This window comes from Terrapene carolina, unplaced genomic scaffold (assembly GCF_002925995.2).
Source record: "Terrapene carolina triunguis isolate 2854851 unplaced genomic scaffold, T_m_triunguis-2.0 Scaffold242, whole genome shotgun sequence".
Lineage (NCBI taxonomy): Eukaryota > Metazoa > Chordata > Testudines > Emydidae > Terrapene > Terrapene triunguis.
Window position 1 is genome coordinate 9105779 of NW_020664593.1, and position 23080 is coordinate 9128858.

At 49.6% G+C, this 23080-nt stretch overlaps 1 protein-coding gene across 1 annotated transcript in view; it reads right to left on the reverse strand.

The window, feature by feature from the left end:
* Positions 1–5733: 5733 nt before the first annotated feature.
* Positions 5734–23080, reverse strand: part of GRAMD1C (GRAM domain containing 1C) — an 89857-nt gene continuing 72510 nt past the window's right edge. Inside the window, 7 exon segments of the mRNA XM_029912774.1 lie at positions 5734–5811; positions 9705–9810; positions 10888–10998; positions 11694–11751; positions 13492–13671; positions 14307–14410; positions 22621–22763. Coding sequence (XP_029768634.1) covers positions 5734–5811; positions 9705–9810; positions 10888–10998; positions 11694–11751; positions 13492–13671; positions 14307–14410; positions 22621–22763 — 780 coding nt within the window.

Below are 23080 nucleotides of genomic sequence, written 5' to 3' on the forward strand. Positions count from 1 at the left end.
AGCTCTATAGGGGGATGAGACACTTTTTTTGCCACTGGGTTTCACAGATATCTGCTGACAGAAGAGGAACTGTGAAACTCAGGAATCCTGGGTCTATCCCAGGCTCCTAAACGGAGTGGTCTCTAGTAGTCAAAGACCCTTCTTCCCGTCCCCTCGAGTCTATGTCTATCCTATTGCTGTCTAACCCGCCCGAGCTCCTCCTCTGATTTCAACTGCCCCCCACTACCGCTCTGGATTCCTTGTCCTAGTTTCCTGGTCCTGTCTCACTCTCCTCTCTCCCCACCCCCATCCCTCAGATGGGATGTTCGTTCCAGACTGGCAAAATTATAAGACTTCCCAACATTTCAACACTTCCCATTCTAAATTTTCGGTTGCTTAACTATAGGCTAGCTCTGCCTACAACAAAGCATATTCAGAACTTCTGATTAAGGGGATTACAAGTGTAGCAACCTCCATCATAGCTAGTCACCAAAGATTGAACCTGAGCCATCCAGACTTAAAAGCATGAGCTTCTACTACTTGAGTTCAAGATATAACTCCCTTAGCTGGTAGCTATACAGTTATCCTCTAAAAATCCACCAGAGGAGGGCACAAAACACATGTTGGACAGTGAATTACAAAAGTGCCAAATATTATTATTAGACCTGCAATACTTTTCACAATGAACATCAGCGGGGGATAAACTGGGAGTTTAAGAATATTTGGGAAACAATTTTAGAATAACATTCAGTGCTGTGGTTTAAAAGAAAAAAAACCTGTTAAAACTCATAACTTAGCAGTATTCAGGAAAAAAAACAACTTCTAGGAGCTATGGGATACAAGTTAAGAATTTTGAAACAGGAAGATGTTATGCTTAGTTACCACTTGGGCAAGGCGGCGTGCTATGTAATACTTGCAAGATTTCACTGTAATGTTTTACAATATATAGCAGCGCAATGCTGATTCCATTGATATTGTTGAGCAATTCATGCTGATTTTATTTCAGCTCACATCTTAATAGTTTTGAATACTGTAGATCACAATTTTCAGCTCAGTTGGTCTGAACATGCAGAGCTTTAAAACTGCTATGCTCTAAACTGTATATTAACTACAATTTTATAAACCTGCATGTCAGAGAACTGTGTGCCACTACTACTAGACAGTGGCACAAGGCAATTCAGTGTGAATCACAGAAATGTAGGACTGGAAGGGATATCAACAGGTCATCTAGTCAAACCCCTGCACTGAGGCAGGACTGAGTAATAACAACACTAGACCATCCTTGACAGGTGTTTGTCTAACCTCTTAAAAGACTCCAATGACTGCTATTCCATAACCTCTCTAGGTAATCTGTCCAGTGCTTAACTACCTTTACAGTTAGGAAGTTTTTCCTAATGTCTAACCTAAATCTCCCTTGCTACAATTTAAGCCCATTGCTTCTTTTTCCTGCATGTCCTGAGTGGGACGGGGGTGAGTCCAGGCAGTGGGATTGGGGGGAGGGAGGTTGAGGGAGTCGGTGGGTGTGTAGAGATGGACCGAGGGAAGCAGGGTGGAGGAACTGAGGGGGACAGGATTGGGACTGGGGGAGTCGGGGGGGCTGAGGGGGATGGGACAGGACTGGGATGGGGGGGGTAGGGTAGGGGCTGAGGGGAGCACGAATGGGACAGGGTAGAGAGAGCCGCGTAGAGTGGGGCGGGGCAGGGGAGACAATGGGGCTGGGCTGGGGCGGATCGGGGGGTTGGGGAGAGGGACAGGGTCTGGAGGGGATGAGACAGAGGGGAGCAGGACTGGAATGGGGGGAAGTTGAGGGGGTGGGACAGCAGGGGGAGCGATGGGGGTGGGATGACGGGAGAGGCTGAAGAAGAGATTTGGGGTAGGGCAAGGCTGAGGGCAGTGGGTTGGGGGGAGCAGGGGGACTGTGGGGGAGGCTGTTGGAACGGGGGCAGGGACTGAGGGCAGTGGGTTCAGGGTGGGAGGTACAGGGGGGACTGCGGGGGAGGCTGAGGGAACAGGGTCAGGGTGGGGGCTGAGGGCAGTGGGTCAGGTCTACACTGGCACCTCTCAGCATTGCTGTGCAGGGTGGCAGACCTGCGCCAGCGCTACCCTGGTGATGGAAGAGTTCTGAGTGGAAATGCAGATTTCATGACACAGACCCTCCTCACTTCAAACTTGGCGCTGCTCTGGTCAGTCGCTAGGCTCTTGTCACTTTAAAACCCATGCAGGGTATCTGGCAATTTTTCAGTTCTCAGGTTAAGAAAAGCCTCTGCATTTTGTGGGGGCTTCAGCATTCACTTTCCTACTTGACAAACTGTCTGCCTGACACATTGCTCCCAGGGCATTCATCTTTATTCATTATCGGCAGGTCCATCAGATTAACGAGCAACACAGGGGGAAGCAACACAATGGTGTCAAGGATTTTTAATTTTTCAAACCACTTTGGCCTCAACAGGGATAACAACAAATCTGGACAGAGCAGATGGGTGTCAGGATGGGTTTGGGTATTTATTTATTTATTTATTTATGTAAGTGAAAATGTTTGGGTCTGAGCAAAGGCTGCAAACTTCCCTTTGGAAACCTTTGCTGATCTTTTGCCCCAGGGGCTATCGACAGCCTGGAATCCGGGACAGATTTCCACATCCATGCAGGGTGAGATGATCGTGGGGGGGGGGCTGTGGGGGAGGCAGAGGGAACAGGGTCAGAGGGGCTAAGGGCAGTGGATTGAGGGTGGGGGGCACAGGGGAGACACTGCGGAGGAGGCAGAGGGAACAGGGTCAGGGGGGCTGAGGGCAGTGGATTGAGGGTGGAGGTACAGGGGGGACTGCGGGGGAGGCTGAGGGAACAGGGTCAGGGTGGGGGCTGAGGGCAGTGGGGCTGAGAGGAGCCCCCCCAGAGGGACCTGCCAGGGGCCAGGTGAGCCCAGCAGTGCTTACCTGGAGCGGCTCCCAGGAAGCATCCAGCAGGCAGGTCCCTCCCAGTCCCTCTGGCTCCTTCCTAGGGTCGGGTCGGGTCGGGTCGAGGGGCGGCGGGGGCTCTCTGCCGGAGTCTACAAGCCCCGCCCCCCTGCAGCACACAGCAGAGCAAGACCTCCCTGCCTCTCTGTGTGCAGGGGCAGGGGCAGGGGCAGGGGCAGGGCTGCGCTCTGCAGGCTCCTGCCAGCCGGGCCGAGAGCTCACTGCGCGCTGCCCCAGGGCCCAGGGAGGAAAGGTGAGTGGCGCCGGCGGCGCCGGCTTGCCGCGGTCCCCCTCATATAGGGTGACCAGACGTCCCGACCAACGTAAGGTCGGGACGCGGGACAAGTCCCCTAAAATCGGGACTGTCCCGATAATATCGGGATGTCTGGTCACCCTAGTAGTAGACAAGCACCAGTCTTGCATCCTAACTGCTAAAAACGAGCTGCCTTTACCCACGTGCTTACAAAAAGAAAGCTCATGCTCCAATACATCTGTTAGTCTATAAGGTGCCTCAAGACTCTTTGTTGCTTTTTACAGAAAGAAAGGCAGGCTGGCCACGTGCAGGGCCGGCTTTAGGCTGATTCCGCCGATTCCGCTGAATCGGCCCCGCGCCTAAAAGGGCCCCGCAGCTGTCCACCCCGCCTCAGCTCACTTCCTCCTCCTCCCCTCCCCTGAACACTCCGCCCCCTGCTCCTCCCCCTCCCCTGAACACTCCGCCCCCTGCTCCTCCCCCTCCCCTGCTTCCCACCAATCAGATGTTCGTGGGAAGTCTGAAAACAAGCAGGGGCAGGCGGCAGCAGGTAAGCTGGGGGGGGCGTGAGGAGGGAGCCGGGGGGGCGCAGCCCAGTCCGGCCCCGGCCGAGCGGCTCCCTCCGACCCTGGCCGAGCACCCCCGGCCCTGGCAGCTCTGGCTCAGGCCCCGGGGTGCCGGCCCCGACCGAGCACCCCCAGCCCCAGCGGCTCCAGGCCGGGTCAGCTCGGGCCCCGAGGTGCCGGCCCAGCCCCAGCCGAGCACCCCCGGCCCGAGCGGCTCCGGCCCGGCTCGGGCCCTGGGGTGCCAGCCCCGGCCGCGCGCGCTGGCCCGGTGCCGGCTGAGCCCCGGCCCGGACTCAAGCCCCGCGATCCCAGCTGGAGCGCGGCCCGATTCCTGGGGGCGGGGCTTGCCGGCTCTTGCTAAAGCCGGCCCTGGCCCCCTGCCAATACATAAGGAGCGGCAAATAATGCCTATAATTGTCACGGACTTCGCTCATTCCAGCGAGTAGATACAGAGCAAGGCACTGAACTCACACTTTCAGTGCCACACGGTGCTATAGGTCTGCAGCACCATCTACACTACAACTGCATCGGGGACCTGGTAACAACTGTGGCCCTTTGGTTGGAACAGCTCTAGTTTGCAACACAGACAAGACCATAACTGTATTAGATAAAAATACTTATAAAATACTCAGCATCCCTTCTATACTGGAAAATAGACTGGGTCAGGGACAATTATAACCAGGTCCCCGACACAGTTCATAGTTGTAGTGTAAACAGGACACTGGTTTTTACAGGATATAGTTCTATTTTAAAGGAACTCCAAAATACAATATACACTGATCAGTAAATGGGTTTGTAGCACAGTTCATACTGGTCAGGGAAATCGTGGCCCTTCCTCCACTACAAAACAGCCATCTTTCACATACTTGTAACCTAGCCACATTATAATATAGTTGTTTCTTGCTTGTGTAAACATAAAACCAAACCCATGACACAGTCACATCAGGAAACCACCTTTGAGGGTTAAAATACATATATAATGTGTTGTTTTGCTGTCCACAAAGACATGAAAACCATAACACAGCTGGGGTACAAGCATGTTTTTCAAGCATGATTATACGTGCCAGTTTCTCTAGTGTAGAGTTGGCAATGTTGTAGCAGCAGCCATGGTTAACCCTGGTTTAGGTTTTTTAGGAAGTTGCTAACAGGGCTTCCTCAACCAATATAAGGGCCTCCTCAATTTTTGTTTCTAATCTGGTCCTTTCCCAATGTCTATATGTCAGACCATTTGCAAAGGCTAGAGATAGCAGAGACAAGATAGCTTCCGCACTGCTGGGCATCACACCAAGGACTCAAGGAACAATTTCTCCTGGAGTGCTGAAATTTCATTAGGCAAGCTGAACAGATGTGGTGGGGTAGAGTGGGAGGAATTACCACAGCCCATCAGTATGCAGAACAATTTAATAAGAGATTAAACACAGAGCTCTTTCACTGTGAGTGAAACAAAAATATACAGTCTTAAAAAAATAAATATGGGTATTTCAAACTGCTGACTTGTTTTACAGAGTATGTATGTCTAGGAAGGAGCATATGAATACCCTGGCGATGTGAAACCACTACCTGCTGTTATTTCTTTACAGAACATCCCCCGTCCTGCCCCTGCTGTAGCTTAGTGCCAATGATTCTTCAAATCAATATAAAAGAGTTCAGATTTCATTAGATACAATCATTGCTGTGCTGAGGTTGCTCTTCTCTGTAATTTGCACATCACAGTTACACAGTACAGTACAATGTTCTCACTCATTTACACCTCTGGCTTGTTCATAAGAAAACCACATGTATGGGGGTGGTGGGGAGAGATCCTCAGAGTTACAGGACCTCAGAACTTGCCCTGTTTTATCCAGAGGTCTTTATTAGCTGCACCAGCAGCTGCTGAGCAAAAAACAGTAAAAAGTCCTGAGACAACAGAATGTCAAAACCCCCACCCTCAAACAGACATGCAGCATCTTCATTCTCATGACATCTTGAGTTGTGGGCGTTGATAATGTTAACTCTCAGTCTCATCACTCTTGGTCTTGTTCAGGTGATCAAAGCTTCTCTGAAGCATAGAAAGGGAGCTCTTCAGCTGTGGAGATACAACCCCCAGTCCCCCAAAAGTATATAAATTACGCTGCTGCAAGGATAAGATGAAAATGTTTTATTTTTACATTCAGAATAATTCCCTCCCACCCTTTCATATTAACAGTAGTTTGCACTAAATCATTTATATTACAGCTGCTAGGCAAGCACAGTACTCAGCATAGACTGTCATTTCTACGTAGTTACAGAGCTGTCCTAAATTCTGTTACCCTGCTAGACTATGCTGCAGTAGCACTGGCTACATTGCAAGAAAGAAACCATCACATTGTCATTTTTAACATAGTTGCTGCACGTGGCAAATACTGAAAGGAACACGGCAACAAGATGTGCCCTATAATAGAGGCATGATGCCTTCAGTGTGCTTTAAGGCACAAGGGTGAAGGCAGAAAACTGCCAGCACGCAGAAAGGGCACAATATTATAGCAATTTAAAGCGTATCTTGACTTGCACAGGAAAAAAGTGGAGGGTGATTTTTTTTTTAAGAAAGGAAATGTGAAATTCTCACTCAATATATTTCAATATTTAATTTTCTATGTTCTTTAAAAATACCATTTTAGCTATTTGGAATTAACTACTGTCAGAATGGTAGGAAGTTAGGAAAGAGGAGAGTCAGAGTCAGAAAGATAAGAAAAAAAAATATGGGGAATCCGCTTCTACTTTATGAGATTTCCATCACTCATTGATAGAGATACTTTTGTAACTGTGCTAGAAGTGGTTAATATCAGATCAGCAGCAATTTATGGGCAGGGTACACCTGTGACAAGGAAGAACAAAAACTACCATTGTCTCATGTGATTTTCCTTGGGAGCATGGGGAAAGGTTGATTAAGCAGCTGACAGGCAGGAGTAGCTTGGAGCTCCTCCACAGTTTCTGTACCCAAACAGACTCTTCTATCCCATTTCTATGATTTATAAATAATTAAGTTTAAAAGGTTAATCGGCTAAAAAGTAAAAAAATAAAATCAGTCAATTTTGCAATCTTTCATTTGCTAAGCCATGGCTTCTCGATCCAGCGGTCTGCACCCTCCTTGTTTTTATAGCTAGATGGAAGTGGGGCGGGTCCCCAAACTTTTTCCTGTTATAATATAGGGTCATGGTATGGAAAAGTTTGAAAACCACACAGGGCCGCCCAGAGGATTCAGGGGGCCTGGGGCAAAGCGGGGGAGCTGTGGCGCTTGTACAGACCCGGCGGCCGTCCGGGTCTTCGGCGGCATTTCAGCGGCGGGGGGCCCTTCAGTCGCTCCGCGTTTTCGGCAGCACTGAAGGGCCCCCTGCCGCCGAAATGCCGCCGAAGACCCAGACTGCTGCCGGGCTAGGGCTCACGGGGCCCCTGCGGGGCCAGGGGCAAATTGCCCCACTTGCGCCCCTCCCCCCCCCGGGCGGCCCTGAAACCACAGCGTTAAGCAACTGGAGGAGCCTGGAAAGGAGGAAGGACGAAAGGAATGATCCCACAAATATCTGCTCTCCCTCAAACACCCTCTAACAGATATTTTAAAAATGTGGAGTTTTTAATATAAATACTGAAATGGAGACAGAGCCAAATATCTGCACACTGATGCCACTGCAAGTGAAGCCAGCTCATCTTCACCTGTTGCCATCTTACATACACATAGAGCAAGAGGGATGACCAAATAAAAGCCTGTGGCACCCTGCACACAAAAAATCCTCAGAGCAAATTGAGCAATTGCCCAGTGCTCTCAGAAATAAGAGAATGGAGCCATTCAAAAGCCACCCTATCTTAACTTTTCCTGGGTTCACAAATGCGCCAAAGCCACCTCATAACCAACATCAAAGGTATTTGATAGATGTAAAAGGATCAGCATGGACACTTGCTCTTTGTCCATCGCAAAGGGGAAATCACAGAATCGTAGAAACGTAGGACTGGAAGGGACCTTGAGAGGTCATCAAGTCCATTCCCCTGCTCTGAGCTAAGACCAGCTAAACCTAGACCATCACAGACAGGTGTTTGTCCAACCTGTTCTTAAAACGTCCAATGATGGGGATTCCACAACCTCCCTTGGAAGCCTACTATAGAGCTTAACTACCCTTTATAGTTTGAAAGCTTTCCCTAATATCTAACCAAAATTTCCCTTGCTGCAGGTTAGGTCCATTACTTCTTGCCCAACCTTCAGTGCATATGGAGAACAATTGATTCCTGTCCTCTTTATAACAGCCCATAGCATATTTGAAGACTGTTATAAGGTCCCCCCCTTTGGGTTTCTTTTTTCAAGACTAAAACAAAATGAAACAAAAAACTAAGCATATTTAAACCTTTCCTAGTAGATCATGTGTTCTAAACTTTTTATCATTTTTGTTGCTTCCTCTGGACTCTTTCCAATTTGTCGACATCTTTCTTAAAGTGTGGCACCCAGAATTGGACAGAGTACTCCAGCTGAGGCCTCACCAGTGCTGAGTAGAGCAGAACAATTACCTCCTGTGTCTTACACACAACTCCTGTTTCTACACCTCAGAATTATATTAGCCTTTTTCTCAACTGTATCTGAGGTCCTGTCTACACTGTGGCTTGTAACAGTGTTTGAAACCATTCCCAAACAAGCTTACAGCCAACAGCCTCGTTTATGATAATCTACCAGCAAGACCAACACAGTCTCTCTACTATATTCAAGCTTAAAATGAAACTGACAATGGTCAAGGAAGTCTGTGGTCTCCCGATAACACCAGAGCTGCCTCACCACAACTTTCACCAAAACAAGGGAGCAAAGTTAGAAACAAAGATGTCATTGGAAAGGATTATCCATATCAAGAGGGGGGTTCTTAAGTGTCAGCCTAAATCACCAGTTTGTGAGATGCTGGTGCCTTTCCTGCCTGATGGTCTCCCACCAACAAGTGGACCAAATATTCTTCCACTAGGATTTGTAGTTCAAAGCCCCCGGGGCATCCTAGAACTTCACTGAGAAAGACAGGCTGAGTTTCAGCCTGAGAAGACTTCTTGTTTGTCTCCACTCCTGCATTGATTGCTCTTGGAAAGGCAGCCAATCCAATCTGAATCCAATTATAACATGAAATTTCCCACTGTATATCCAAGTCCACTCTTCTTACAAACACCTTTCATTTGGAAACAACTTGAAATCCAGTGGCTGTATGATGCTTCCTGCCAGGACTTTATCGCTAGGCCATACTAGGATAGAAGCAAACTCAAATCTACCTGCCTATGTTCCCTTTTTAAGCATTTTAGTATGATATGCCTCAAGCTCCTGGATTCCCGGAGTTATCTATGCTGGCAGATATGATTTCTGCCTTAGCACGGGGTGATCCAAGGGAGCAGAACTATACATTATGGGAGAAAAAAAATTTAAAGGAAAATTTAGACAATGAAATTTTGCCATTTGTTAGATCTACCAGGCTGTGGAACAGTCTCCTAAGAATAGTGTTGAAGCCCAGTCATAGGAAGCTGAACTAAGCAAACCAATGGGGCACGTTCTCTAGGGAAGAATCCACCACTGGCAGGAGGAGGGACTAAATTATTCAATAGGTGTGGTCTGCTTCTAATTTTTATGATTCTTCAAAGTGCAACGAATATATCAAAGCAATGTTTTTTATCTATTTCTTCTTCTGCTTGGCCAGTGCTCTAGGCAAACAGAAATACAGAGTGCTCAGGAAACAGGCAATTTGTATAGAAAGACAAATGAAGCCCGGCAAAAGAAAAGGGGCAAGGCCTGAAAACGTTGCCACTTTCTTTACACACCCTGCTGCAGCTTTATTCTTCCTGAAGACAGGCAGCCACAGACCGGCTCATTTATTTCACAGAGCAAGACACTTTTTAAAGGGGATTTTAAAACTTTTGAAAAATAACCTCTATGTTTTGTTTCCTCACTGCTACCTCAGAAGCAACAAAAGCATGTGTGGGGAGGAAGCCTACCTGTTCAAGCATTGCAATAGAGTCTTGCAGCACTCCTTTCACCTGCTGAACCTGTTCCTGGTCACGCTGAGGGATATCCTCTCTGGACACCATGTCTGGGGCTAAGCTGAAAAGGGAACATGACAAGAAACATCAATACCATGGAATAAATATCTGTACACCCATACCCAGCAAGCACTGGTCTCTACCTGCACTCATTAGCACTTTTCAAGCCAGGACCACATTAAGACTGTGTACAGTTACATTTGAAACTATGTTACCACTTTCTTAGAGATGTTGCCTTAGTGCAATTGTATACACCGGACACTAAGAGGGAACATGCATGTAATTAAACTGAATTCCTCAGGCTTCTAAACAGGAGTAAATTCCTCCATATGAAGGAAAGTTGAAGTGATCTAGTTCTTCTACCAATCTTATATTGCAAAGGTCTGTCCTAGCACAAAATTAGAAGGATTGTCATTCTCTGTCCCTGCTAAAGATTAGGTTAGATTTTGAAACTCTGTCTTTCACTGCTATGTCCAACAGAGGTGAAGCAAGACAGGTGTCAAGGTCTGCATTAAACAAATGGAACAGGGATAGCCAAAGGCATCATAAAGTCATGAACATATCAGCCCTCCCAATAAAATCCTTTAAATATAGAGATACCAGTTCCCAAATTGTCTCCTCCAAGTCAGATACACAAACCTTGTTCTTGAGAATCTCAAGTCCCTTTGCAAACATTGTAATGCATTTAATTGGATACCATGTGAACAGTGTTTGAAGATGTAAAGCACAACAGAACTGCTAAGTGTTAAATTACATCACACTCCAAAACTGGTCACTTCATCCTTTTAAAAAGTGAGCGGGACATGAACTTTGAGACATTTGTACCTTGCAGGGATCAGCAGAAAGGAGGAGGCTGTAATTCTGTGTAGATCTCCATGAGACAAGATGGAGAAATACAGCAGGGTAGACTGTGTGGAAAGGGGCAGGCTAATCCTAAAATGTCTTGGAGAGGGAGAAAGCCAGTGGTGCAATGTGAAGCCATTTGCTGGACAGCAGTGTTAACTGTAAAATGGCTACAAGTCACAAAAGTATTTAAAGATTTGCCTCCTGAAATTTGCTTGTTATGAGTCCAGTCCAAGCTATCAGGTTCTTATATCTGGATGAAGACGAGGAAGAATTCAGTCAGAAATTCACTCACTTTAAAGACTTCTCATCCTGAAGGTGGACCCGGTAAAATGACTGAGCTGCACGTTCTATCTTTGATAGTTTAAGGAAGAGAGTCACATTCAGCAAAACCAAGAGCAGCAAACTGTATAAAGAAAATCAGACTGGTTTAATCATTGCTATCATTTTGCTTCTGCAGCATTACTAGGGCCATGATGGCCAGAATGAGTAATGTTCTATCCTCTCTGAACAAACCCTCAGGAAAGAACCTGAGAAAGCAACATGTGGGAATTTAAAGTATCAAGAGTATCTGAGTGGGATATATTAGGCTGTGAAATAGTCTTTCAAAGGAAGTGGTGGAAGTCTCATCCTTTGACATTTTTAAAACTAGAGTGGATGAATACTAGAAAATGTAGCGTACGAACAGTCATGAACTAGCAGCAGCAGCAGCCTAGTTCAACCACTCAGCTTTTTCATTCTACATACCATGCAGTAATTGAGCTCCTCCCCTGGAGTCTTCCTCCCATTCCCCTGGATGCTGGGATCGCAGGGTGACCACCCTGATCCCTTGCCCCTAAGGCCAGCCCTGATTAGGACCCCACTGTGCTAGTGCCATGTAAACACAAAGAAAGAGAGAGTCCCCTTACAATCTAAGAATGATGAGCAACAAAGGGTTTTACTCTGAAGACTACTAAAGACGACTCCACTAGTGGCCCATATACCATAGGCTTGAGAAACACTGGACTGCATGAATAGTCTTTTCCTGCTTCCATATAGGTGTAAATAAGATTAGCTCTCAGACATCAGTCAAATTGTGGTTTAACATCAGTGAGTACTTACAAGATGCTCATTACCACAATGATGGCTGTGGTCTTCCTTGCAGCATCCCTTTTCCTTCCTGTAGGGCATGGAAAAGATCAGGTTAGAAATGCTCAACATTAATTCTCCTAAATAGGAGTCTACAATGCACAACAAGTGGTGGATTAGATGGCAGCCCCAATGGACAGACACACCAGCTGTGTGCAGTTTGGGATGCCCATTTATGCACATAACAGAAACTATTTCTCTATCCATCCCAATGGAGGAATCAGCTGGAGAATCCAGTTTACATGTCCATCTCTTATGCTAATGCAAAGCAGTGCTGTGAAGTATGTTCCTGAGTTAGGCCTGTTCTACACTTAAAACTTAGATTGACCTAGCTATGTTGCTCAGGGGTGTGAAAAATTCATGCCCCTCAGAAACATAGTTACACTACACTAAACCTTGGTGCAGACACTGCTAGGTCGGCACAAGAATTTTTCCATCGACCTACCTACTGCCTCTTGAGTGGGTGGATTTACTAGAATGACAGAAAAACCCCTTCTGTAACTGTAGCAAGTGTCTACTCTACAGCAGCACAGCTGCAGCTCGGCTGTGTAGACATACCCTTAGACAAAGCAGCTCCCAGTGGGTACTCACTTCCACATGCCTACCCGATCACATTGCCAATGCCGCATATCAGTAACCATTCCAGTTTCTTTTCTTGTCTATCGCACCAAAAATCAACCTGGTTTCAGTAATTATCATCCTGCAGAAAACACTTTAAATTCAACTGAGTGCAAAACCGCTCCCCATTGGACACCTTTGGGAATCTGATATTGGCATAGGGCAGGATGAAGTGTACATTTCCTCTCAAACTGAAAGAATGTCACCCACCACTACCGATTGGTTAACCTAGTATTGTGTGAGTTACCTGATCTCCTACAATAGTTCCTAACATTGAGATTTCCTGGCCTGGCAAAGGGACATACATTCAGGCTGCCACATGCACGGAGACAAAAGCACTTGCCTGGAAAGCTGGAGCAGTGGTGGCAGATTAGGAATGTGGGAATTAACACAATTACATATGCTACTAACCCAAGCTTACTCTGGTATTCTCAAGGGCTTTTTTCCTGGTTTGAAGTCTGTGTTCTCAGTTCAGTGGTTACAATTTAAGTTGTTTCATATAAGTCAGAGTTCTCTGGCACTCAGTGCACAAATGTTCCTCTTCTCTTTCAAAGTAGTTACTGTACGCCATGACTGATTACAAGTCAATCTGTCATGTCGAGTGGCAGGAAGGGGCAATAGTGCTAGATCAGCTTCGGTGCCCCAGAAACGACTGAAGCAGCCAGGAGATTGAAAAAGAAGTCAGTTTAATTAAAAATACAAAACAACAAGAAGATTTAGGATGAGGAGTCCAGGGGGCAACTGTAAAATTGTAACCGTTTCAAGGACTGCATTCAGTTACCTGTGTAGTTAAAGTCCAAAAATTAAATGCTTTGGGATTTTGTGCAAGTTCTTAAAATCAGGTTGCATTGCTTTTCCTGTGCAAGCTTTGTGCTGGGTTTAGAGTTACCTTGGAGCAGAACACATTATAGATTGCACTTGAGTTCAGCAGATGCTTGTCACTGCAAAAAGGATCAGACATGCGCCAGATCCTGTATATCCAAGCTTTAGTAATATAAAATAAACATTAACTATTAATCCAGCTGTCTTTACCTAACTGGGTCTAACAAATACACATTGTGGCATCACATTTGTTCTGTCTTACTAATTAAACACCCTCTCTAACACACGTTTGGACAAGCAGCTGAAATAGAAAAGATGCTGCTATACCCACCTACTATGTTGCCCTGGGACTCTAATCCAATGTCCCCGGAAGAGTGCTGTGAAGAACGCTTAGGAAGCAGCTCTGCCACATTTCGGTGTAAATTCCGTCGTCTTCTTCTTAGGGCAATAAGTTTCCCAGGATCTTCTATAGATTGGTTTATTGCATATTCTTCCATTAGCAGATCTGATTCTACAGTTGAAAATAAGTATTTATTTTTCCCTTCGCTTTTCAAATGGAAAGTTCACATTATCTGGCTATGATAGAGACAATACTAGGCAAGGCATACAAATCAATAGAGGCTGTTGTCTTCTAGAAAATATATATGATACATAAGAGATTCCTTAAACTGTGTACCATCGACTTGTACTAACATCATTACACTCGATACTTTACAGGTATGAAATATATACTTTTCCAGCACAGTACAGCTTAATGTATTTGCTAAGCACTTTGCTTTCTTTCTCATAGCTACAACCAAGGAAGCACTTTGATTTAAATGGGAAATCAAATTAATGGATTTTTTTTTGTATCCTCACACCTCCTTCTTGGGAGCTGACCCCCATCCCCTGGGCACAAGACTATTGATTGCTAAGAGGACAATTTTTGTAGAAGCGCTTTGATAACATACTGGAAGCACAATACAGTGGCACCCCAGAGTTAGCAGTATATTGACCTAGGGGATCCTTTGACTTGAAGGAGACACAAAGAGAATCTCACACTTTGTACATTTATTTCTAGGAGAATCAGTTTCATGACCTCTAAAATTTACCAGATCCAGCCACAAAAAAGATTTCACCCTGTTACTACAAAAAGTAAGTCCTCACCAAGTTGTTTGAAATTCTCCTCTATCCCACTCCAGGTGTTCTTCTCAATTAGAGACTTGATGAGGCCCCATGGCTGCTTTTTGTATTTCACATCTGTGGAAAGCCTGCAACAGCACAGAATGGAATGGTAAAGTGAGTGATAAATGGTAAAGTTAGTGGCTGTCTATAATCCAAAACAGTCACTATTATAAATAGGTAAGACATTGGCGGTTGGCAGCACTCACACTGAAAAGGTAGGGATTAGACATGGGTAAAGAAAAACTGTAAACTGCCTTGCAGCTAGAGCTCTGTGGGAACTTGAATTTCCATTTCACCGGACATTCCACAATTTCAAAATTTGCTTTAGTTCCCAATCGGAATTTGTAATGTTTCATTTCGACTTTGACTTTTTTAATATACACCTCTACCCCGCTATAATGCGACCCGATATAACAAGGGTTCGCGTATAGCGCGGTAGCAGCGGGGCTCCAGCGGTGCTTTAAAGGGTCCGGGGCTCCAGCTGCTGCGGGGAGCTCCGGGCCCTTTAAATCACCGCTGGAGCCCTGCCGCCCCTACCCCGGGGCTGTGGCAGCGGGGCTCAACCGGCAATTTAAAGGGCCTGGGGCTCCCCACAGCGGAGCCTGGAGCTCTTTAAATCACCGTGGGAGCCCTGCCGCCCGTACCCCGATATAACGGGGTTTCAGCTATAACGCGGTAGGGATTTTTGGCTCCCCACGGGGAGAGGTGTAATTTAAAATAAATTTCAAAACAAAAAAAGTTAAAATGTTCCTTTCTGAAAATGTCAAAATGGAATGTTTTTGACCTTATCAAAATGCTTTTTTCTCCCCCAATTGTTTTAAACAGACTTTTGTTGAATTTACACGTTCCCTTGGGAAGTTTCTGGTTTGATGAAAAGAATTTTCCAACAGAAGAAACTTTATCAGAAATTTTTCTACCAGCTCTAATTATAGCTCAGTGTTACAAGCTGTATTTGCTATCGTCCAACACATACACTCTACATGCATTGCTTGTATATCCCTCTCCCCTTGAGATGTTATGATCATCATATATCTGTATAAAGAGGACCAGAGGAGTCTCCCTTCAGAGCCAGTCAATGCTGCTTCGTTGGCCAGGTTTACACTACAGACCTATATAAGACGGTTACTTACCTTCTGTAACTGTTGTTCTTCGAGATGTGTTGTTCACGTCCATTCCACATTAGGTGTGCGCGCGCCGCGTGCACGAATCGTCGGAAACTTTTTCCCTCAGCGGCTCCCGTCGGGCCCACAGGGTCCCCCTTCCCACCAGAGCGGCGCCCCGCCCTCGCGTATATATATCCCTGCCGGCCCGACCCTCCCTCAGTTCCTTCTTGCCGGTGACTCCGACAGAGGGGAAGGAGGGTGGGAAGTGGAATGGACGTGAACAACACATCTCGAAGAACAACAGTTACAGAAGGTAAGTAACCGTCTTTTCTTCTTCGAGTGCTTGTTCACGTCCATTCCACATTAGGTGACTCGCAAGCTTACCGTTGGAGGAGGGTAGGAGTCAAGGAATAATCGATTGCAGCACCGCCCTGCCGACCACTGCATCATCTCTGGTCTGATGGTGGATCGCGTAGTGGGCTGTGAAGGTATGCACCGACGACCAGGTGGCTGCCTTGCAGATCTCCTGGAGCGGGACCTGTGCCAAGAAGGCCGTCGAGGACGCCTGGGCTCTAGTGGAGTGAGCCCTGATCTGAGGAGCAGGCGTGTTGGCGAGCTCGTAGCACGTACGTATGCAGTGCACAATCCACGCCGACAGGCGTTGCGTAGAAATAGGTTGGCCCTTCATGCGCTCCGCAATGGCCACGAACAGCTGAGACGACTTACGGAAAGGCCGGGTACGGTCCAGATAAAAGGCCAATGCCCGCCGAACATCCAAGGTGTGTAGGCTGCGATGGCTCGGGTCCGTATGGGGCTTAGGGAAGAATACCGGTAAACAAATGTCCTGCCCCATGTGAAAATTCGTAACCATCTTTGGGAGGAATTTAGGGTGAGGCCTAAGCTGCACCTTATCTTTGTAAAAGATGGTATAAGGGGGCTCCGAGGTGAGGGCCCTCAACTCCGACACCCTCCTAGCCGAGGTAATGGCCACGAGGAACGCGACCTTCCATGAAAGGTGCGTGAGGGAGCAAGAGGCCAGGGGTTCAAAGGGCGGCCCCATAAGCTTAGTGAGGACCAGATTGAGGTTCCACGGGGGTATAGGAGGGCGCGAGTAGGGGAACACCCGCTCCAGACCCTTGAGGAATCGGACCACCGTGGGGTTGGAGAACACGGATCTACCCGATTCCCCAGGGTGGAACGCCGAAATGGCGGCCAGATGCACCTTAATAGAAGCGGGGGCGAGGCCTTGACGCTTGAGGTGCAGCAAGTAGTCGAGAATCAGTGGTATCGAGGCCTGTAAAGGCTGCGAGTGGTGAGGCGCACACCATAAGGAGAAGCGCTTCCACTTAGCCAGGTAGGCTGCCCTCGTGGAGGGTTTACTACTACCAAGTAGGATTTGCTGGACCTCGTGTGAACACCTGTGCTCCACCCCACTTAGCCAGAGAGTAGCCATGCCGTGAGATGTAGCGATGACAGGTTCGGGTGGAGTAGGTGACCCCGATCCTGAGTGATGAGGTCGTGATGTAGGGGAAGGGCCATCGGAGCGGTCACGGAGAGTTCCAACAGAGTTGTGAACCAGTGTTGGCGTGGCCACGCCGGGGCGATTAGGATGACTGTCGCCCTGTCCCTGCGGACCTTTAGGAGGACCTTGTGAATGAGTGGGAACGGGGGAAAGGCGTACTTCAGGCTTCCGCCCCACGGGATAGCAAAGGCGTCTGCCACTGAGCCTGGACTGTGACCCTGAAACGAGCAGAATTGCGGGCACTGGCTGTTGTCTTTGCTGGCAAATAAATCTACCTGGGGAAACCCCCACCTCAGGAAAATGGAACGGAGGACGTCCCGTCTCAGCCTCCACTCGTGCCTGAGGTAGGACCGGCTGAGACGGTCCGCCAGCCCGTTCTGGACCCCGGGGAGATACGCCGCCCGAAGTTGTACTGAATGGGCTATGCAGAAGTCCCAGAGGAGGAGAGCCTCGCGACAGAGGGGAGAGGACCGGGACCCGCCCTGCTTGTTTATGTAAAACATAGCGGTAGTGTTGTCTGTCAGAACTGACACGCTGTGTCCTTTTATGGTGGCGTGAAAGGTCTGGCAGGTGAGGCGAACCGCCCTCAGCTCCTTCAGGTTGATGTGGAGCAGCCGTTCCTCCCTGGACCACAAGCCCTGAGTGCGCTGGTCCCCTAGGTGCGCACCCCAACCCAGGTCCGACGCGTCTGTTACTAGCGTCAGAGTCGGCTGTGGGGCGGTGAATGGGACCCCTGCGCAAACCTGCTGTTGGTTGAGCCACCAACGGAGGGCATCCGATACCTGAGCCGGGATCGTGACGACCATGTCCAAGGGGTCTCTGTTGGGGCGATACACCTGAGCCAACCACAGCTGCAGCGGCCGGAGCCTGAGACGGGCGAGCCCGACTACGTGCGTGCACGCTGCCATGTGCCCCAGGAGTTGCAGGCAACATCTGGCCGTGGTCGTAGGGAATCGCTGAACGGAGGTCACGGCCTCCTTGATAGCCAGGAATCGGGATACGGGAAGACTTGCCCGTGCCTCCACCGAGTCCAGGACTGCCCCTATGAAGTCCAGTCTCTGTGTGGGGACTAGCGATGACTTGGGCACATTGACCAACAGCCCGAGTTCCCGGAATACTTGCAACGCCAGTGTCACATGGGCGCGGACCTCTGCCTCCGACCGGCCCGCTAGGAGCCAATCGTCCAGGTACGGGTAGACGCGCATCCGTCTTTTTCGAAGAAAGGCGGCTACCACCGACATGCACTTCGTGAAGACACGTGGGGCTGTTGCCAGGCCGAAGGGCAAGACCGTGAACTGGAAATAGCGCTGTTGGACAGTGAAGCGCAGGAAACGCCGATGGGCTCGGCGAATGGCAATGTGAAAATAGGCGTCTTTCATATCGAGGGCAGCGTACCAATCCCCCGGATCCAGGGAAGGAATGATGGTACCAAGGGAGACCATACGGAACCGTGGCTTCTGCAAGTACTTGTTTAGCTTGCGAAGATCCAGGATAGGACGGAGGCCCCCTTTCACTTTGGGGATGAGGAAGTATCTGGAATAGAACCCTCTTCCTCTGAAGTCCAGAGGAACCTCCTCCACCGCCCCCGCCTCGAGGAGGGTCTGTACCTCCTGTATGAGGAGTTGCTCGTGAGAGGGGTCCCTGAAGAGGGACGGGGGTGGTGGGTGGGAGGGAGGGGGCGAGGAGAACTGGAGGGTGTAACCTGATTCCACCGTGCGCAGGACCCAACGGTCTGATGTTATATGAGACCAGGCACGGGAAAAATGGGACAGGCGGTCCCTGAAACCCAGGGGTGGATCCGGAGAAGAGATGGGTACGCTGTCCTCGATCGCAGCTTCAAAATCCTTGTTTGTTTCCCGGCTGCGTCTTGTTTTGGCCCTGCTTTTGGCCTTGGTTAGGCGTATTGTTGCGCCTACATCTATTGTCCCTGCCCCGTCTACGGTATGGTTCCTGCCGAGGGCGAGGATGATACTGCCTCGGTGGAGGTTGGGGCTTGAACAGCTTCCTCTGTGTCACAGGGGTGTGCATCCCCAAGGACTTAAGGGTAGCCCGAGAGTCCTTGAGGCTGTGTAGCCTGGCGTCAGTCTGCTCTGAAAATAGGCCCGAACCCTCGAACAGCAAGTCTTGGAGGGTATTTTGCACCTCCGGGGGAAGGCCCGAAGATTGCAGCCATGCAGAACGTCTCATCACTACACCTGACGCGATTGTTCTAGCGGCTGCGTCGGCAGAGTCAAGTGAGGCCTGTAACGACGTTTTGGCCACCGCCTTCCCCTCGTCCACTAGTGCCGCGAACTCAGGTTGTGATCCCTGAGGCAAGGCCTCTTTGAACTTGGACACAGATGCCCATGAGTTAAAGTTATGTCTATTTAGGATCGCTTGCTGGTTTGCTATCCGCAACTGGAGGCCCCCGGACGAATAGACCTTCCTGCCAAATAGGTCTAGTCGTTTTGCCTCCTTGGCCTTGGGTGCCGGGGCCTGCTGGCCATGCCTTTCCCGTTCGTTAACCGCTGAGACGACCAGCGAACATGGGGTCGGGTGGGAGAAGAGAAAGTCAAACCCTTTGGACGGGGCAAAGTACTTCCGTTCTACGCCTTTTGCGGTTGGCGCAGAGGAGGCTGGCGTTTGCCATACGGTCTTATAGTTTGCCTGGACCGTTTTTATGAGCGGGAGCGCGATCCTGGAGGGACCCTCTGGGCTCAGAATGTCCATCATCGGGTCCTCCTGCTCAACCGTCTCCTCTGCTTGTAGACCCAAATTGAGGGCCACCCGGCGGAGCAGGTCCTGGTGCGCCCGGTGGTCAATAGGGGGAGGGCCGGATACTGTCGTGCCCGCCACGGCCTCGTCCGGCGAGGAGGAGGAGGTCATGGCTTTTTGAGCTTCCTCGTCCTCCTGTAGCTCCTCCTCAGTGGGGCGGCCTTCCGGGGTGCGCCCCCTGTCCCGAGTCAGGGACGGTGCCGAGCTCGGTGCCGAGTCCGCCCTCTCTGCATCTGGTGGTCTGGAGACCGTGGCCTCCGCACGGGAGGTAGGGCGGCACCGTGGGGAGCGGGACCGGTCTCCTGAGGGACCCGATCTCGAAGTTCTAGATGGAGGGCCTTGCTGATGATAGGCCCACGGTGTCCAGAATGGCCACTGTCCAGGATGGCTCCAATGCGGCTGCCAAGAGGCCTCGTGTTCTCTAGCGGCATGCCCTCTGCGGCCATATCTGGAAAGACCCGAGCCCTCTTCCGACGCTAGGGACGGTGACCTAGAGGGCCACGGCGGTGCCGTGGGGCGGTGCCGGTCCGGTGTCGGGGAGCGGTGCCGTCTGGACCGGGACCGTGAGTATCGGCGTGCCGATCTGGACCTGGAACGGTACCGTTGACCGCGGGACCGGGAGCGGCTGCGGGAGGATGGTCTTGGGAGTCTCGCCATCGAAGCGTCCCGGCGCCTGCTCGAGCCGGGTTGCTGAGGCGGTGCCACGCTCGCATCGGGCCCTGACTGTTTCGTGGCCCGTTGTGCGGCGGGAAGCCGGGAGTCCACCGAGGCGGAGCTCGACCGGGACCGGCGCCGTGAACGGTGCCGAGATGGCGACCGCGACGGGCGCATCATCGCCGGTTTGCCCTTGGATGGCAGTCGCGGCGGAATGTCTGTAGCGCGGAGTGTGCTCTCGGAGGACAATTCAATGAGGTCCTTCGCCGCCTCAAATGTGTCCGGGGTGGAGGGCTGTTCCAACAGTTCCTCCAGCCCATCCTCCGCACTCGACGCGCTCGTCCCGGGGCTCGACGGGCCCTTCGGCGCCGGAGCCACTGGTGCTGGGACCTGTACCGGGGCCGTCACGGCCTTGGCCGCACTTGCGGGCTTCGCCGGTGCCGCTTTCTTATGTGGGGAGCGCCCCCGGGCCTTAGGCTGGCCCTTCGACTTGGCCGGCGAAGAAGATCGATGCCGGGCGTGTTCCCGCCTTGGCGGTGCCGTGGGCTTAGTCTGCGCCGCCGGTGTCGGGTCGCGGACCGATGCCGGGGCACTTCGCACCAAAGCGGACGGTGCCGCGGAAGAGGAGGGCTGTAACGCCGCCTCCATGAGGAGCTGTCTAAGGCGAAATTCCCTCTCTTTCTTGGTTCTGGGCTTGAAGGCCTTACAAATTTTACAGCGCTCCTTCTGGTGAGCTTCCCCGAGGCAACGGAGACACGACTCGTGCGGGTCGCTCACTGGCATAGGCCTGCGGCACGCGGCACACGCCTTAAAGCCTTGGGCGTGCGGCATGCCCCGCCGCCCAGGGCCGGTGCCGGGGTTGACCAAACCCCTATCACCAAGAGATTTTTGGTCCTTAGAAGAACTAAACAACTACTTAACACTAAAACTCTTAACTGTATTATGAACTGCTAACTATTGCTAATGGCTATGCTAAGGGACACTCTCAGGCGAGAGACAGTTGTTCCAACGTCGCCACGGGCGGTAAGAAGGAACTGAGGGAGGGTCGGGCCGGCAGGGATATATATACGCGAGGGCGGGGCGCCGCTCTGGCGGGAAGGGGGACCCTGTGGGCCCGACGGGAGCCGCTGAGGGAAAAAGTTTCCGACGATTCGTGCACGCGGCGCGCGCACACCTAATGTGGAATGGACGTGAACAAGCACTCGAAGAAGAACAATATAATTGTATTGCTCAGGAGTGGGAAAAATCCACTCCCCTGAGTGATGTAGTTATACCAACCTAACCCCTTGTATAGACAGCATATGTTGATGGGAGAGCTTCTCCCAGACATAGCTATTGCCTCTCAGAGTGGTGAATTAACTATGCTAACAGAAGAAGCTCTCCTATTGGTGTACTAGTGTCTTCACTAAAGTGCTGCAGTTGCGCTGCTGTAGCGCTGTACATGAAGACAAGTCCTTACATCAGCTAGAAAGGTTGCTCAAGGCATTCAGTTTTCCCCAGGCAGAGAGTTCACCTCTTTCCCTTCATACTCCCAGTGCCAGAGATCCCAGCCTAAAATCATACCCAGGTTTCCCACACAGCAGTGTTGAGCATTAACTGCTACTAGACCTATTCTCTTACACAGTGTGCTTCAGCTCCAAAAAGTGACTGTAAAAATGGTATTAGGAGGGTTCATGTTCATTATCTCTCAGTGATTTTCACATCAAATGTGCTCAGTTTACAAGATGATTTTCATGACTCCCAAGTCTGCAAAGTCAGCTTGGGATCTGAGATTCAAGCTGGGTTCTCTTTCTCTTGAGCACCATCACCACTAGTAGAGGTGGTGCAGGCCAAATTCCACTTTCACTTACACCTGGGCAATTTAATAGCTTCAAGTTATGCCTTTGGCAATGACAACTGTGCAGGAGCACGCACAGGTGTAATTTGTTGGTACTTGGTAAACAATTTCATGTAGAGTTCCCAAGGAGGAGTACAACCCAGCTCATTCTCTTGAAGCTATGTTGGCTGTGCAGGTCACAAGAGTAAAACCTTATTTTTGTCACTAAAAGCCACCAGAGCTGACTAATACTTGCAGGAAACACATACAATGAATAAGAAGGGGCCATTTTTACATATTTCTCACAATGGAACCACACTTCAAGGGAAGAAATTTGTGCAAAGAAATTCAACTTTCCCATGCTGTAGGCACCTCTTTTAGTAAACACACCTCAGTGCATACAACATGGCTTTCCTGCCCTGCCTGCTGCACACCACTCTGGCTCACCGTAATCTGCATTTCTGATTGGATGTGCGGGTGATGAAGTATCTGTTCACAGTGTAGAAGTAATCATGGTATGGGACATCATGTGTCAGCACCTCTGCGTCTACCCGGTAAGACTGACCTTTCTGGCTCAGTTTATTCAGGATCTACCCATAAAAAAAAAGAAGGGGGAAAAAGACATTTTAAATACACAGTCTCAGTTCTCTTTCCTTCAGTCTTTGGGTTCATCATGCCAGCAAAACTACCACCTAAAAGCTACTGGCAGTAGGGAAAGAATCTGAAATAGTTTGAGAAAATGAGACAGATGGAGAACTCATGGTGGTCACAGATAGGGGTCGGGGGTTGGCAACCCCTGTCCTTCCCACATTGCCAAATGGGAGAAGGCTCCTAGTTAGCTCCCAGCAGGACAGGATGGTTTTGGTATGAAAAAGGAGAAGAACCACTGGTCTAGAACTCTCAGCAT